This window comes from Indicator indicator, chromosome 1, assembly GCF_027791375.1.
Source record: "Indicator indicator isolate 239-I01 chromosome 1, UM_Iind_1.1, whole genome shotgun sequence".
NCBI classification, from domain to species: domain Eukaryota; kingdom Metazoa; phylum Chordata; class Aves; order Piciformes; family Indicatoridae; genus Indicator; species Indicator indicator.
In genome coordinates this window covers 108,128,794-108,144,902 of record NC_072010.1, presented here as the reverse complement: position 1 = coordinate 108,144,902, position 16,109 = coordinate 108,128,794, and the positions used below count along the sequence as shown (strand labels likewise).

The window sequence follows — 16,109 nt, the reverse complement described above, 5'->3', positions numbered from 1 at the left end:
CAGTTCAGCACATCACTTAAGTTCCATTGTCTTCCAAGAAATACTGCAAACTGTTTTTTTAAATTTATTTTTTACATTATTTTCTCTCAGCATTCTTTCTGGGTAAAGATCTATTTATCTTTGTGTTCTGTTCTAAGGATTTCTTTTAATAACTTCTGAGTAAATCTGTTTTCTGTTCACAAGTAATTTTTAAAACATTTTACAAAAATATAAACAAATAACCAACATAGTGAACAACCAGCCAAGACTAAAGAGGTTTTCTAACATCTATTTACTTATGTTGCTTTCCCACTTTTTTTTTTTATATCAAGTGTGTTTCACATATCACTTTCTTCCTATCTGAAATTGCCTGGGCTACAGAGTGGATATGGAAATACCACGTCCCCAGGATAACAAGCCTCTAAATTTGTGCACCAGTGATCTAGGAAACCAGATTTTAATGCTTCCTTTTTAAGTTTAGTATTTTCTTCTTTTTTGTAAGTTAGCAGAGAGAGAATTTGTATTGCATTTCATCTGTACTTCCTGTTCTTTATATCTGTCCCAGACGTGAATTAGCCAATGCTATTACAACCAGCTTAGCATCCAGATGGAGTAGACAACGAAGAAATATTTTCAAGATGGACACCATTGTCTTCTCTAATTGCTCTTCAAAATGAAATACATCTCTGTGACATTATGTGTAGCTATACAGTCATCTCATTTCAGTTTTTTAGGAAGTCATTTTTAATAAGGAAAATAGTAAGATCCCTCCATATACCTCAGTTAAACAGTTCAATTAGTTTCCACTTAGTGGAGCATCACCTGCGCATGCTGCTTCACCTACTGTGAAGCTTTCTTCTACCAATTTAGGTACCTAAATATGGGTACAGTTACTTAATTCTGAGCAAAGAAAAAATGAACTTTTGAAACATGTTCTTAAATCTTTTTTTTTTTTTTTTGTCTCTATACACACCAGGAAAGTATTCTATAGGCAAGTATCATTCATATGGGCAGACATCACTTATTTATGACCAAAATGGCCCAAGAGAGAATTTAATAACGCTTCTTCTCAAATATGAGAATCACAGTATAATCCAAGGTTTCATTTTCTCCACTTCTTGAAAGAATTAGGGCTCTTGAAGGAAGGGGGGGCGCTAAGAGAGCTGGTTAATATTCAAACATTACCTCCTCCAAGATCAAGATAAATGTATTCCCTTGAAAAAAGTATCAAGTAAGGCAAGCAGAAGACCTGCATGGATAAGCAAGGGACTCTTAGTAAAACTCAAAACCAAAAAGGAGGTTTACAATATGTGGCAAAAAGGACTAGTCAATTGGGAGGATTATAGAGATACAGCCAGAGAATGCAGAGATGCAACACAGAAAGCCAAGGCCCTCCTGGAACTGAATCTTGCCAGAGGGGTGAAAGAGAACAAGAAGAGTTTTTTCAAATATATCAATGATAAAAGGAAAAGCAGGCAAAAGGTGGGGTCACTGCTGAATGAGATGGGAGATACGGTAACTGATGATGCAGAGATGGCAGAGTTGCTGAATGCCGCCTTTGCCTCAGTCTTCACTCCTAAGACCAGCCCTCAGGAACTTCAGTCTCTAGAAGCAAGGGAGCAGAACTGAAGAGATGTGGACATTCCACTGGTCAGTCAGGACAGGGTTTGTTTTTAATTAAATCTTCGTCAGTATTCCTGTCAAAGGGAATCTGGGATTTCACACAGTTGTACTATTGCTTATGTTTTTCAGCGAAGTATTTATAAGCATTGGAAAAAAAATATATACAAAAATAAAACAATATCAACTCTTGCTATATAATAAAGACAACATTTAGAAAGCAACATACTCGTATACTGTTTGCAGTAGAAAAACAACATAAATGGAGAATTCTGCTACTTTCAAAATACATCAGCAAAGTTACCACAATCTCAGCCTCCATATTCCTCCTGAAAACATTATTTCTGCTGTAAACCTGTCATAGGTTGAGTTGAATCTGCTGATGAATATATTTAACACCATGCTGCTGTCACGCTAGCTTCAAAATTGAAGTGCTGGCTGGAGTAAAGTATCATGGGACTTGTAGTTCAGATTGTAACATGAAAGGCTTCCTGTTCTGGTTGCTTCTTCCGGTTCCTGCTTTTGAGATGTCGGTCATTTCTGCTCTGCTGGCTGCTGCATGCTTGGGTTGGGGTAACAATTTTATTGCTGGCTTCTGTTGCTGCTTCTGCTTTTGCTGTGTTTTTCTGCAAATAAGCTAAGGTAATTGTGCAGTACATCAGCTCATTAAATTCCTTATCTCCACCCAGAGGTTTCTTTTTGGTTTACTTTCCTATTCATCTGTGTGGGGAGGGGGGGTTGTGAGAGCAGGCTGTGTTAACCCAGGACAGTTCAAATTTGGCACCAAATGTATGTCTCAAAAAGCAGGCTGTCTTAACCAAGACAGTCTGTTTTGGCAGGAGATGAAAAGAGTGAAAGAAGTGAGATAATGAGAAGATTTGATTAAGCTTTGATGCTTTTTAAGAGAGTTTTATATAAGTTTTGGGGTTTTCTTTTTCCTGTGTTATGTTTGCTATGTTGATGCATCCACTTTCCAGGGGCAGCTGGGGCTAAGGTGCTGGGGTGCTCTGTGTACTCTCCATGGTTCTGTTTGTCACATTAGGGAAATGGCTTAGATCAGTGTTGTTGCTGTGCTGTTTACTGACATGCCAGGTTTTGTCCAGAGTGATACAGTTCTTTCTCAAGATCTCACCACCTGAAGATCTGCCACGACACTGGATAATTATGAGTGCCTAGGTCAGTGGTCACATCTTTGGAATTTCACCCCTGAGCTAGTGCAAAAGCCTGACAATCTGGTTAAATGTTTGGAAACAACAACAATTAACAATAGTTTACAATTAAAAGCAATTAACAATAGTTTAAAGAATTCTACTTCCAAGATTGATGCTTGACTATATAGAATAAATAATACTTGTGCAGACTCTGCTCTTTCTCCTATAATTAACTGAGAATTCAACTTACATAACAACATCTGTAAACTGGGATTTGCTGAGAAAGATCAGTCAAGGACAAGGAATTTAAAACTCAGAACCTAACAAACATGATGGAAGTAGTTTCACTGAAAAACTAACATTAAACAGAATGCATACATAAAATTGCCCTTTATGAGCTGTGTCCTTTCTAGACAATACATGAAGAGATTTTTCAACAGGTCAACAAAAATTTAAGAGAGGTTGAGCTACATATTGTCTTAATTTGTTCATATTCCTTCTTAGAGTTTTGCAATAAATTAGTATAATGTATAATGCCACTTTCCAGAAAATGTTTTACATAGTTTATGTCTCATGAAATGTTACAAATCTATGTTATAATGATAGTCTTAATAAAGTGTACCTGTAAGTTGGGACAGTTAATAAAATATGTAAGCGCAGTAAATGTACGCAACCATGAAAAAATCAAGGCTGTCTTTTTAACAGTAAATGACAAAATACAGGAAAATACAAAATGAACATTATCATGTGAAACTCAAGTCTTGCAGTGATTGCCAATATTCTGTGAACAGATTTTGTGAAGCAATGAATTCCACCTATACAATATAGTAGATTAAAAAAAACCCAAACATCGGGAGGATTACATTTATAGGAAGACAATACTAGAGATGTGACAGCTGTACTAAACAGTTTAATCATGACATTTAAAAGCTGATATATTTTAAAATAGGCTATGATAATCGAGTAATGCAAGAAATCAATCAACAACTTCTACTCCTTACCATTCACAATAACAATTATGTCCCGAAAGTCAATTTCTCCTCTGGCTTCCACTCTCCCTTCACATCTGTACACTCCTTCATCACTTTTATTGATGTTAAGAATTTGCAGATTATTGTTTGCTAGTACTGCAAATCGACCTAGAAAGGCAAGTAAGAGATTTAGTGCTGTTAATAAATAAAAACAACATGAGGAATGCTAACTAGAACTAGTAATATTCATGCACTTTATACAATCAGAATGCTCATTGACAAAACATTTGTTGAGTTTCAAGGAAAATGTCAGCCTAGAAATTTAGGGCTTTTTTTCAGTTCCAAAATATATTTCCTAAAACTCCATTTAAATTTTTCCATACATAACTTCCTACTTACTCCGAGGAGTCATCAACTGTAAGTTAAATTTATAAATTATTGCAAAATGAGTGGAATATTCATGAACACCTACACAAATATCAAAAATATTAAAGGGATTAAAAAAAGATAAATCAAGACATTTATAATAAAATAAGAAAATGCTTCTTCCTTCTCTATCTAACCATCTTTGTGCCCATTTTACAGCAGTGGACTTAATCTTTTCTCAGCTGCTTGCTCTATTTCCTTCCTCCTGTTACTCTGCTCATTCACTGTTACTCAGACAATGAAGTATCTCACTATAGTCTAACACTTCACAGAAATGGTTATGAAGACATAATCCAATGAACCTCTCTATCTTTTGCATAGTCCATCATAAACTGAAATTTAATAGACTTTTTGAATAGCTTAAGTTCACGGAAAAAATCAGATTCTAAACCAATGTGCATACACTTTCCTGCACATGCAGCAGCAAAATTATAATCCACAAGAGTAAACTGAATCTGAACTAGAAGATTTGGTTCCTGTGGCATGATGGTATTGCAGGAGGGCTGCAGGGGTGGTCGGTTTGCAGAGAGGATGGGGCTGCCCTGTGCCAGGCACAGCTGGTTCCCATGAGGTCAGCAGACCCACTGCAGGGCACAGCTGAACCCTGTAGCCCACAATGGCCATACCTTGGAGAAAGTGTGTAAAAGAAAGGGCAAAAAACACTGCAGAAACTGTGGAGGGAGGAAAGAGAAAAAAAAGTGAGAGAAATACCCTTGCAAGAAGCAAGATGAGGAAAGGTGTAAATGGAGGAGGTGTTCCATGCACTGCAGCAGAGATACCCTTGCAGGCCCAGGACAGAGCACAGTGGAACAGATACCCACACTGCAGTTCATGGAAGACTCCATGCTGGTGCAAATTTATCCTGAACAGCTGCAGCCCATAGAAAGGATTCACACTGGAGCTGTTACAGACTGATCACAAGCCCCATTCCTCATCTCTCTGAACTACTTCAGGTAGAGGAAGTAGAGGAGTCTGTGAGGAAAGAATGAAACTGAGAAAGTGCTGGTAATTTGTGAACAATCTCCCTGTCTTTATCTCAAACCATGAGCTTTTTCTTCTAATTTTCTCCCCCTCTCCTGTTGCATTGGGTTTGCATGGCAAGGTTTTGGTAGCACAGGGGCTACAGCAATGGCTTTGGTGACAAGCTTTCAGAAATGTCCATCACATCCACTAGAGAAAAGGGGGATAGGGTGGGGAAGGTGTTTTTAAGATTTGGGTTTATTTCTCATAATCCTTCTCTGATTTGATTAGTAATTTCTCCCCAACTTGAGTCTGTTTTGTCTGTGAGGATAACTGCTGAGGAATCTCCCTGTCCTCACCTCAACCCACAAGTCTTTTGTTTTCTCTCTCCTGTCCAGCTGTGTGTGATAGAGTGGCTTTGGTGGGCACCTGGCATCCAACCAGGGTCAACCTGACAAACACATGGAGGAGAGTAAGTGAAAGAGTGGCTGGGTGGGTACCTGGATGCTGGCCAAGGTCAACCCACCATGACTAGTCAATATTAGTGCGCTCTTTTGAGGACAACAACTTCCTGTAGTTCACTGCATGTGGTTTTTGAAGAAATTGTATATTTGTTGTTCAGTTGTGTCTCTGTTTGAACCAGCATCATCCTTTCAGTAAGTGTCATTTTTCACTTTGCTTTCATTTTTTGATTCTGTTAGATTTTTAAAACACACTAGATTTCCCACAACACTGGTATTCCAGAACAGTGATAAAAAACACTTGGTAAGAAAGCTTTTATGTAGTTATACACCAATGAGTCTATCCAAAGAACATATGCACATACATATTTACAAATAAAACAGCTTTCTATGCTGTGCGAGTCCTGTTTCATTACCAAGAATTCTATCAGAAAATGAAGACAGAAATTAAAAAGCTTCACCTGATAGATGTTTACAGGACATCAATAACCTCAACACATTTACACTAATTATGTCTGCTTTATTAAAGTCATGCTTGAACACTAATACCATTTCACACGTAAATCATATAATCTTTTTATTTCTTGTTGCCACACAATTCTCAGAGACCTGGGCTTCTTACCTGTAAGACTTTGAGTATACTCTTTTTCTACCTGCATTATAAATTCATATAGACATAAACAAAACTCAGAAAGTTTACAATGTCCTATTTTTTTATGATTTAAAACATCACTTCCTCTCAAGCATGACTGGGATCTTATTTGGATACTACTCAAGACCAGAACATAAGAAAAGTATTCTGCTATTTAAATTAAAGCTGGTTTCGATCATTGCATGTTTTCACATTGTAAGCACTGTGAAAGAAAATGACTAAATAGATAAGGTTATGCATTGAAATTTACATGAGAATTTTTTAAATGTATGATTTTGAAAAAGAAAGGAAACATGTTTTATTTCTTTTGCTAATCCTACAATAGCAAGATTGATTAGTAAAACAACTTAAAAGGCAATAAAAAATGTTGATAAGGTCTTTAAGGCAGTTTTACATTTTCAGGCTCTCAGGTGCGTCACTGAAAAAATTTTTTGCTTAATTGTCAATTCTTGTTTTGTTTTGAGAGTTCAGTTTAAGTTTTTCAAAATCTTCATTTCACCTGTGTTCAATGTTTAATTATATAAACCAAAATTTCAACTTATTTTTTTCCTGAGGGTAGAAGTTTGCTATTACTTCTTTCTCTCTGTATCTAGATGACAGAAGGGATAGGATTTACTTTCTTGAGCAATTAAGAAAGAGTTTGGAGAGGAGCCTAAGACTAAATCCAGAAACATCAAACAAGCTTGTTTTTCTTTTTCCCCAGCAACAGCTCCACATTTGTCTGTGTGATTTCATAAAAGACCAACTATAACTTTTAATTTTAATTTTGAAATAAAAATAATATTTAATTCCTAAATAACAAGAACATTAAGCACAAATACTACAACTTGAGTTTTAGTACATGCAGAGATAAAGACTAATGAGAATGTGGATAAGCTGGTTCCTCAACAACGTTAGCTACATTTCCAGAAAAGGTGGAAAGTCCTGTTTTCCATAACATCAAAGATAACTATTGAGACAGCACTTAAAAAAAAGGTTCAAAGATTTTGAGGGGATAAATCAAACAAATTCTATATGCCTAATCAGTTGTCTCTTTACAGACTCAGGACTTGCACATGGGGAAGATGAGATTCATCTTCACTTTATCAGTCTAGTTGTTATGGATCTAAGCAGATGACCTATATCCCCAGTAGCTTCTAACTCAAAGGGTAAATTACTCACACAAGTAAACTCTTGCAACAATGCAAAAGCCTAGTTATCTATCTCTCTGAGATAGATCTGATCCTCTGATCTCCTCTGCAAGTATACCAAAGTCAGTGTAGTGTTTCAACAATTTCACAGCTGTGTAGACAGTGAAACTTATGTATGTTGTAAAAAGGTGTTCAACTCCCCATTCACAGCAATTGAGGAAGAGCTCCTGGAAAGGAGCTTTTCAGCATTTGCACCCTCATGTTAGATCTAGTCAAAATTCCTAGTTGGAAAAAATGGTATGTGAAGGATACAACCACATATAGATTCTTCATAGACCACAGAAACTTTAGATTCTGATTAAGCTGATGGGCTAATAAAAATCTTCCATTATCATCTGATTAGTCTTCTTTTACAATAATACTTAGTATTAATTAGAACATAAAACTTAAAGAGTTACCAAAATACTAACTGTCAGCAGTAGCTGTGACTTCTTCATTCCGATACAACCAGCTGACAATGGGAGCAGGTGAACTAGTAACACGACAAACAACTTCTGCATTTTCTCCCTGCCTGAACTCTTGTGGAGATATTATGTCTTGGAAAGTGAGTTTTTCTGAAAAAAGAAAAAAACAGAATATTGTAAGTGTCTTCCAGTTCACTTAGCATTAAAATTATAAGTGACACCAAATCAGATAAAGATGACTTTTAAACCTTCACATTGTGATAATAAAGAATTATATCCATAATACAGTTTTCCCAGATTAGACTCAGATGGTCCTGGACACATGACTTCCACTTTGTAGAAATGATTTTACAATCATTTTACATTACAAAAAATCTTTGTTTTAATTCATATAAATTTGACATGTAGATTTGTCTTTGTTTTCAATGTTTCAGAGCCCAGTTTTGAAATTCAAGATTTTCAGGGATTTATATCCTAGGGTTAATAGTCTACTTACTCTCTTGTACGTTTTATTCCCCATATTATTAAATTAAAACATCATGTTTTCATTCTATCAAACCAACCAAAATTATTTGGATAAGTCTTACTGAACAGGTGGACCTTTAGTCTCATTGAATGTGAAAAACAGCAGCTAGTAAAACACATAATCTTAAAAGCTGGTGGGAAACTATATTGAAAAAAAACCCACAATATTATTAAATAATAAGAATTTGTAGCTTTGTTTTTAGGAAATAACAAGATTTTTAGGCCTGATGAGCATCTAGCCCCAAATAGCCAAACTTGATACTTAGTTTTATTAGTGGGTTGAATAAGTTCAGTATTATTAGAATTTAGTCTTAGGAATCCTAGATGCCATTAATCCCAAGCAAGAACTAATGTAGAAACTGACTGACTGACAAAAGTTCTTGAAGGATTTCTTGCACACAGAAGAAACAAGCCAACATATGTTCTCTAGGATCAAAGACTGCCAGTTATATTTCAGAGGACACTTTGCAGAACATAAGTCAGAGATGCAATTCCATCTCTACCTTTTTGTATTGATATGAGCACAGGCTCAAACAATCCACACAGGTATCACAGCAGAGGGAGAGCACTTTTGCTATACATAACTCTCAGATATTTTTACAAAGTATTTGTATGAAATGTTTGAAGTACTTGATCACATGTAAGGCTGAAGAAAAACATTAGTGAGTACTGAACTACATCCTAGGAGTACAGTGTATCCTGCTTTTTCCTTACAGTGCATCATATACATGAATAATGACATTTTTTGCAAGTTCCCACAAACCTTCACTTTTATTGTGTAGGTGTTCAGGTTTATCTAACCTCAGAATTATTAAAATTACTGCATGCAAACATTTCAAAAGATTTCAACCTTGCTCAGCAGTCTGCTAATAGAGTGACTAGCAGTTTTAAGTATCCAAATGAATTCCACAAAACTTGAAATCCTTTGAAACACTAGCTTTCAAAACATCATAAAATTGCTGGCAACTGCTACTACCATTTTAATGGTGGTCTTTTCAATAGAATTTTGTTTTAATATATGTCTCCTGGTGTCTGAGTTACCCGTATCTTTCAGAAGCAGCGCTTTATGATTCTACTCCTTATTTTCTGTCTCATTGGAATTCCTTTGTGCTCAGCTCATCTACAAACATTTTTTAGATGAATCTTAAAAAACTATTCTTCAATGAAATTAGAGAATGGCTCATCTGAAAGGCTGTTGGCATATGTCCTACCCTTTTACTGACGAATATCTTGCATTATAGTGTCACTGTGTGTTTGTTTAATGTATTACTTTTAGGTATTTTTGATTGAGTTAAAGAATATAGTATAAAGTTATTTAGCTTTATATACATTTTTCTCAAATTTCCTGTTTTCCATGGGAACCATACAGTGCACTCTCATAAGATGGCATTCTAAAATACAAAAGAAAAGTCATCTACAATATTACAAAGCAGCCATCCATTTCATTTAAACCTTCATCATACTATCTATTAACTAAACTGTAGGAGATGCAAATATTTGGAAGATAAATTTCAGAACTTTGAAACATATTTTATAGCTTTATTTTCTCAACCACAGTGGCCTTTAAAACATAATCTTTCATTTGTTAATTGGTAATATTTAACTTACGATAGATTTCCAAAACAACAGTAGCTTCCTGAGTTTGTCCTTTAGCATCTGTTGCTTGACACCGGTATATACCAGCATCTTCTATATCTGCATTGTAAATGGTTAGACGTGATCGAACACCTTCTTTCTGAACAACCACTCTTTGACTAGAAACAATCTTCTCTCCTTGTGGATTGTACCAATCTATGCTGTCAGGCTCACCAATGGCTACAAAAAACATAAAAACCAGTCCAACATTAGAAGTTCAGAATGACATTATGCAACATGTATGCTGACCCAATACATAATGCCTACACAATACTGGAGAATTGCTAAATTGCAAGACTTGTGAGAAAGTCTGTAGAAAGACATGCAAGGCAAAACTGCATGCAGATGGAGAGTTGTTGAGACAGGATAACTAATAGCTCATGGATTCAAGAAGAAAAGAAATAAAACAAAGAAAGATACAAAGTCTTAAAAGTAAGAAACAGGGTGTTCAGTAATCACTGTATAAACAGCTCAAGTCACCAGTCAGTTATCAGTTCAGTCAGGTCATGTCATTGCCAGCAGAAGATGGCAACTCAGCAAGATCAACGATCCACATTAGACAGCTGCAAATGCATTCTTTTCCTGAATGATTATCTTCCTCACCAGAAAAGACTCTTGGACTGTCTCATTAGGTTGGAGAGGATAATACAACTTAGACTAGTAGTTTATGTAACTCTTTAGATATGTGAAAATATTTAAACTAAAGAATTATCCTAGCAGATATAAACTACCTGTACCAGTATGTATCATTCAACCTGAGCGATTCAGAATCTGATTAGCAAGGTGAAGACAGTGAAGATCAACTATTCAGTTTCTAGTTATGTAGAAGGTTCAAAATCTAACAAAAATACATATCCCTGTAAGTAAAATGAACACATACCTGTGCATGTGAAGAATTTGGATTCACCCACGCTGAGCTCAACTTTGCTGAGTGAAATTGTAACCTGAAGTAGAGCTGAAAAATATAAAATAGGTTACGAATACGTTTTGGCATTTTTTAATTTAAATTTTGTATTTTCATGTTTTGTATTTTCTCACCACAGAACCTAGTCAACAAATCTAAAAAGTTTCAGGTAAGCACTGTATCTTCTGAATTTGAGTATATGTAGAACTGGGGAAAACAATCAAATTAAAGAGAAGATGCTACAGGAAGGATAGTCTGACACCCTAAAACTGAGGATAAAATTTAAGAAAAAAAAGGATAGAAATAAACACAACTATAAAACAAAAAACTCAGTGAGAATAAGGTAAGTGGCAACAGTCAGCGTAGGCTGACCAAGGGTTAATCATGCCTGACCAGGCCCATGGCCTTACAGGATAAAATGATTAGCTTTGTGGATGAGAGAAGAACAGTGGGTGGAAATTACCTCAATTTTATCAAATCTTTGGACACTGCCTCCCACACTATTTTTGTATTCGAGCATATTGGGTGTACACAGCAAGGGTTTGGTAGCAGGGGATAGTTACAGAGGTGACTGTAGGAGGGAGATCAGGGGTTCTGTGACAGACACAGCCAATTCCACTGCAGGACACAGGGAAGAAGATCCCACCATATCAAGTTAGAATCCTACAATCCGGATGAGTAAACAGCCAGGCTGGTAAAAAATAAAAATTTAGCTGGATATTTAGGCTTAGAGGGCAGTGGCTAATGGGCCATTCTCTACCTGGAGACCAGTAAAAAGTAGGGTACTGTATGGTTCTGTCCTGGTATCTGTCCTATCTAACAACTTCATCAGTTACATGAAAGAGGTCATTGACCCAGAGACACTAGAAAAAAAAATCTCTTCAGGAACACCATACTATTCAATAAGAATAAATGCTAAGTTCTGCACCTGGGAGGGAATAACATGCTGGTAGTCACACAACCATAAGAGAGGCTGAAGAGAGCTAGGCTTGTTCAATCCACAGAAGAGCAACCTGCAGGGAAACCTAACAGTCACCCACTCACACCTATAGGAAACTCATTAAGATGATGCAGCAAGGCCCTTCATAGTTTTGTATGGTAGAGAGGTGAAAGACAAGTTGAAACAGGAGAGGATCAGGCTGAGTGTAAGGAAACCTTTTCATGATGCAGAGAACTGAGGTGTACCTTAAGTTTAAAAAATACGGTTTCAAAAATCTGGGGGTTGCCATGGTTTGAACTGGAAAAGAACTAATTCTCTGCTCAGTGATTTTACTTTTTATCTCAGTCCCTTTTAAGTAACTACACTTTCTGAAGTTAACAGCATGTTTTCGCATACAGTGTCTGCTTCTAGTAGTGATAATGTTCAATGTTTCTAGTTAGTACCAAGGACTGGTATGAAGATCAAGGTTATTGCGAAACCTTATGTACTGTATCAGGGTGCAGAGCAAAAGACTACACCTGCAGGTAGGAGCAGACACTTCAGGTTACCCTGAACTGATCAACTAGGTAATTCCACTACATATGCATCACGTTTGGTATAAAGCCGAGGGATCTCTAAAAATGCTGAATCTCGTATCACAGCAGGTGCCGGTACCATTCTCATTACAGTACCAAGGCAAACAGCAAAGGCTCCTTTAGGACATATACACAGCACTGACAGAGAAAGAGATTGACAAGATCATTCCTATCTAAGGTTTTTAGGTCTGTTATAGCAGATGCAAAGGGCAAGCTTAAGTGTAGGAAAGGAAATGAACTTCAAAGATTTGTTTTTGTTGTAATAAGCATCAAGGAGTTATAAATCATCCAGGAGTCTATTCAAAGCCTCACTTCTTTATTTACGTGTCAGGGTAAGATTCACTTATCATTGATATATATCTGCTGATTTGAAAATAAGGTACTAACAAAATCATAGGTTGGGCAATTTTAAGATCAGAGCTTGGATGTTTATTTCAAATCATAGACTCACTTTTTAGGTCCTGTACCACCACTTGTCTGGTACTATATTTTTTTATAGAGTTTGTAGTGTTGTAGAGTTGCTTCAGAAATAAGTATGCTAGCATTTCCACAGTATTGCTTCAAGGACAATTTCACTGATGTTGAACTATTTAAATACAAGATGAAGTCATAAATGTCAGGTAGAACGTAAGAAATAAAGATTAAAAAAAGAGAGGAAAAGTAAAGTTAGAGAATATTTTTCCTTCATTGACAAAATAGATACTTGAGACCTGAACACAGTTTTGGCAAAGGGTCAAACACCATTTTGAAATTCTTAGCATAAGTTCAGTCATGAACTCTGAGGAGACATGCCAGACACATCTCTGAAACCAAAAGGAAATCGTATTTTCTACATACTGTATTTTAATATTTACAAAATAGAAAAATAGAAGAGCATTTGTCCAATATTTCCAGCCTCGTTGTTTTCCTAGTTATGCTTCATGCAAATAGAAAAATATAGCTTTATGCAAACTAGAACGAAAAATATTGCCCAAGTGATTAATAATCTGTACTTACTAGGCAGTCAAGCAAATAGTTCAGAGTTAAAATAAGAGAAGGCTCACTCATGACTTGAAGTAAAATATTGCAAAGAGACAACACATCTAGAAAGTTTTCTACTACTTACAAATTTATCTCAGGAAGAACTACATAGATGAATTAGGTTATTATAAACTCTGTGAAAATGGTATGCAAAATACACAGAATTCAAGTTATTGCTGTGTGCTGATGAATTAATACAAAAGGGAGTTGTTTGTACCAGACTGGTCTGAAGTTCTTTGAATATAGAGGAAAATGTGTATTTTATCAAGTCAGTGATGATGTTCCAAAAACTGAAGTACAGGCTGTGTCCAGAAATGAATAGTAGATTTTTGATAGATCTGAAAAAATACTGCCTGTTTCCAAGAATTGTGACTAACTAGTTGTTTAAAAGACAAAAAACAAAACAACCAAAAAACCCCAAATTAAATAAAAGCAATTTAAAAGCCCACAAAAACCTCCACAAAACAACCAGAAAAAAAAAAACACAGGAAAAAAACAAACCATACCAAACCAAAAAAAACCCAAAACCCAGAACAAAAATACCCAACCGAAACAACAAAAAAAAAACCAAACAAAAAACACCAGATAACAACAATTAAAAAAACCAACATACCCCCCCCCCCAAAAAAAAAAAACCAAAAACCAAAAAACAAACACACCAAAACGAGATCCCTTCAGACAGAACCCCGTGGAGTGTAACACTACTGAATTATAGCTGTTCTGGGAAAAAGTCAAGTCAGTCAGGGCTTCACTCAAGTCTTCAGTCCATGGGTAATTTCATAGCAAAAATCCCCACTATCAGCGCTTGGTGATTTAACCAATCCCCTCCCTTTGGAACCTCATAATTATAAAAGAATTATTGTCAGTTGTATTACACTAAGAGGATTCTGCTGAATTATTCCTTTAATGGGTTTAAAAATCACTTGCGAAGATAAGTAAGAATAGTTACAAGAGGTCCATTTGTTCTTTTAAATATGTAGACAGATGACTGTATTCATAACACTTAGTGGACTAATTGACTTCAGTTCCATTTACATTAGCAACCTTCACATTTCAGAACAAGCATCACAAAGCTGTCATAGCCCTGCATACACAGATGAGAACTTAATGCAAGAGTGAAGTGTCACCAGTGAGAGCTTAGAACACCACCAAGACACTCACATATGTAGTTCCATCGTCTCTTAGCAATACATTAAAACATGTTAAATGCATATACAATACAAATATGTATTTAAAATACATATAAGATACTAAAAAGGAAAAGATAAGAATATTTTAATAAAATCTGAAAAATAGTGGGTAAATCTCTGCTCCAACTAGTAACTCCATTCAGCGACTTCTCGATAATTCCATTTCGTAAAAAACAGCCAAACACTTCAAAAGCCTGAAAAGCTTCCTCCTGTTTGAAGAGTATGACACCAAGCAGATATGAAAACAGGAAACGTACTGTACTCTATCCTACTTTCATCTACGTAAATTTGAAAAGTATGACACCAAGCAGATATGAAAAAAGGAAACACTGTATTCTATCCTAATTTCAACTATGTAAATTTGGCTCAATGTAGTTGAATAGTTTTGTGCTACATCAATAGATCTGAATGAATTTTACAATATTTTTTTTTACAACTTTTGAGAAATGAGATGGCAGTGTTAAGCTGTGGAGGGGGTCATTCTAAATCTGCTGGTGCCACAAATACACTGAAAGAGAGAGGGTCATGTGAAGGCAGTTAAAAGGAAAGGACACAGCTATGAAGACAGAACAAAGCATAGCTTGCAATCAACATGGAACTAGAGAGAGAAGTAATAGCTACAGAAGCTAATTTGGATAGCTTTGACAAGGCTTTTCTAAGAAGAAAAAAAAAGCAAACTGCAATACCTAACTGAGAGGACTGCACTCTTTTTGAAGTTTCAAGTTCTGATTAGCCTATGTTCTCGGACTATAGTTATACTTTTTTATATGCTTTGACTTCATGCAGTAAGTAAACTTGGGCAATGTGTTTTTATATTGAGTAAATTATTACACTAGTATTTAATCTTTAATATGCTTTAAAAAACCTAGCTTAATTGTTCTTTCACATTAAGAAATTAGTAAGTTTTTAATTGGTATCAAATTCAATACCAGAACAACTATTCAACTCAGTTAATCTTTCCCCCCTTTATTATGTAGGCTTCTGAGAATGTTACATTTAAATCCACTGATTCCTAGATAAATGACGATGGGCTTTGAATGAAAATTACATTAACACAATTCTTGCAAAAATAGATTCTCCCTTAAAATTTTAGTATTTTCTAGTTTTAATATACTTTGAAACACCAAATAGTGTGCTTTATTCTGCTTTTAAATGCTATACTAAAAATAGCCTGTCTTCCATTCAATGCCTTGAATGCTTGTCTGCATTTTGCTTTGCAGAAAGATCTGAAAGACTAATTGCATCTACAAAGCCAATAAGGAAAAATCTAGCCTGCTTGTTTTTCAGCTTTGTAGTGGGTAGGCTACTTCTAAATCATAAAGCATCACTTCTCCAGTGCATGGCAGTACTGAGAGATGCTAGTTACATTTTTAATTGCTTGACATCAAGTTTCATGATTAATTAAGTAGTTCAATATAACTGAAGTTTCCATTTCATCATATTAGCATTAATTTGGATTTTTCAGTAGGAAACACAGTTCTGATATAAAGTTTTAGGCTTTTATTT

At 35.6% G+C, this 16,109-nt stretch overlaps 1 protein-coding gene across 1 annotated transcript in view; it reads right to left on the bottom strand.

Annotated features, from left to right (window-relative positions):
• Window positions 1-16,109, bottom strand: part of NCAM2 (neural cell adhesion molecule 2) — a 277,781-nt gene that overhangs the window by 130,459 nt on the left and 131,213 nt on the right. Inside the window, exons 3-6 of the mRNA XM_054393199.1 lie at window positions 10,855-10,929; window positions 9,948-10,154; window positions 7,821-7,964; window positions 3,752-3,889 (exon numbers count right to left, since the gene is read on the bottom strand). Of these exons, the coding sequence (XP_054249174.1) occupies window positions 3,752-3,889; window positions 7,821-7,964; window positions 9,948-10,154; window positions 10,855-10,929 (564 nt within the window). The remainder of the gene's footprint in view (window positions 1-3,751; window positions 3,890-7,820; window positions 7,965-9,947; window positions 10,155-10,854; window positions 10,930-16,109) is intronic.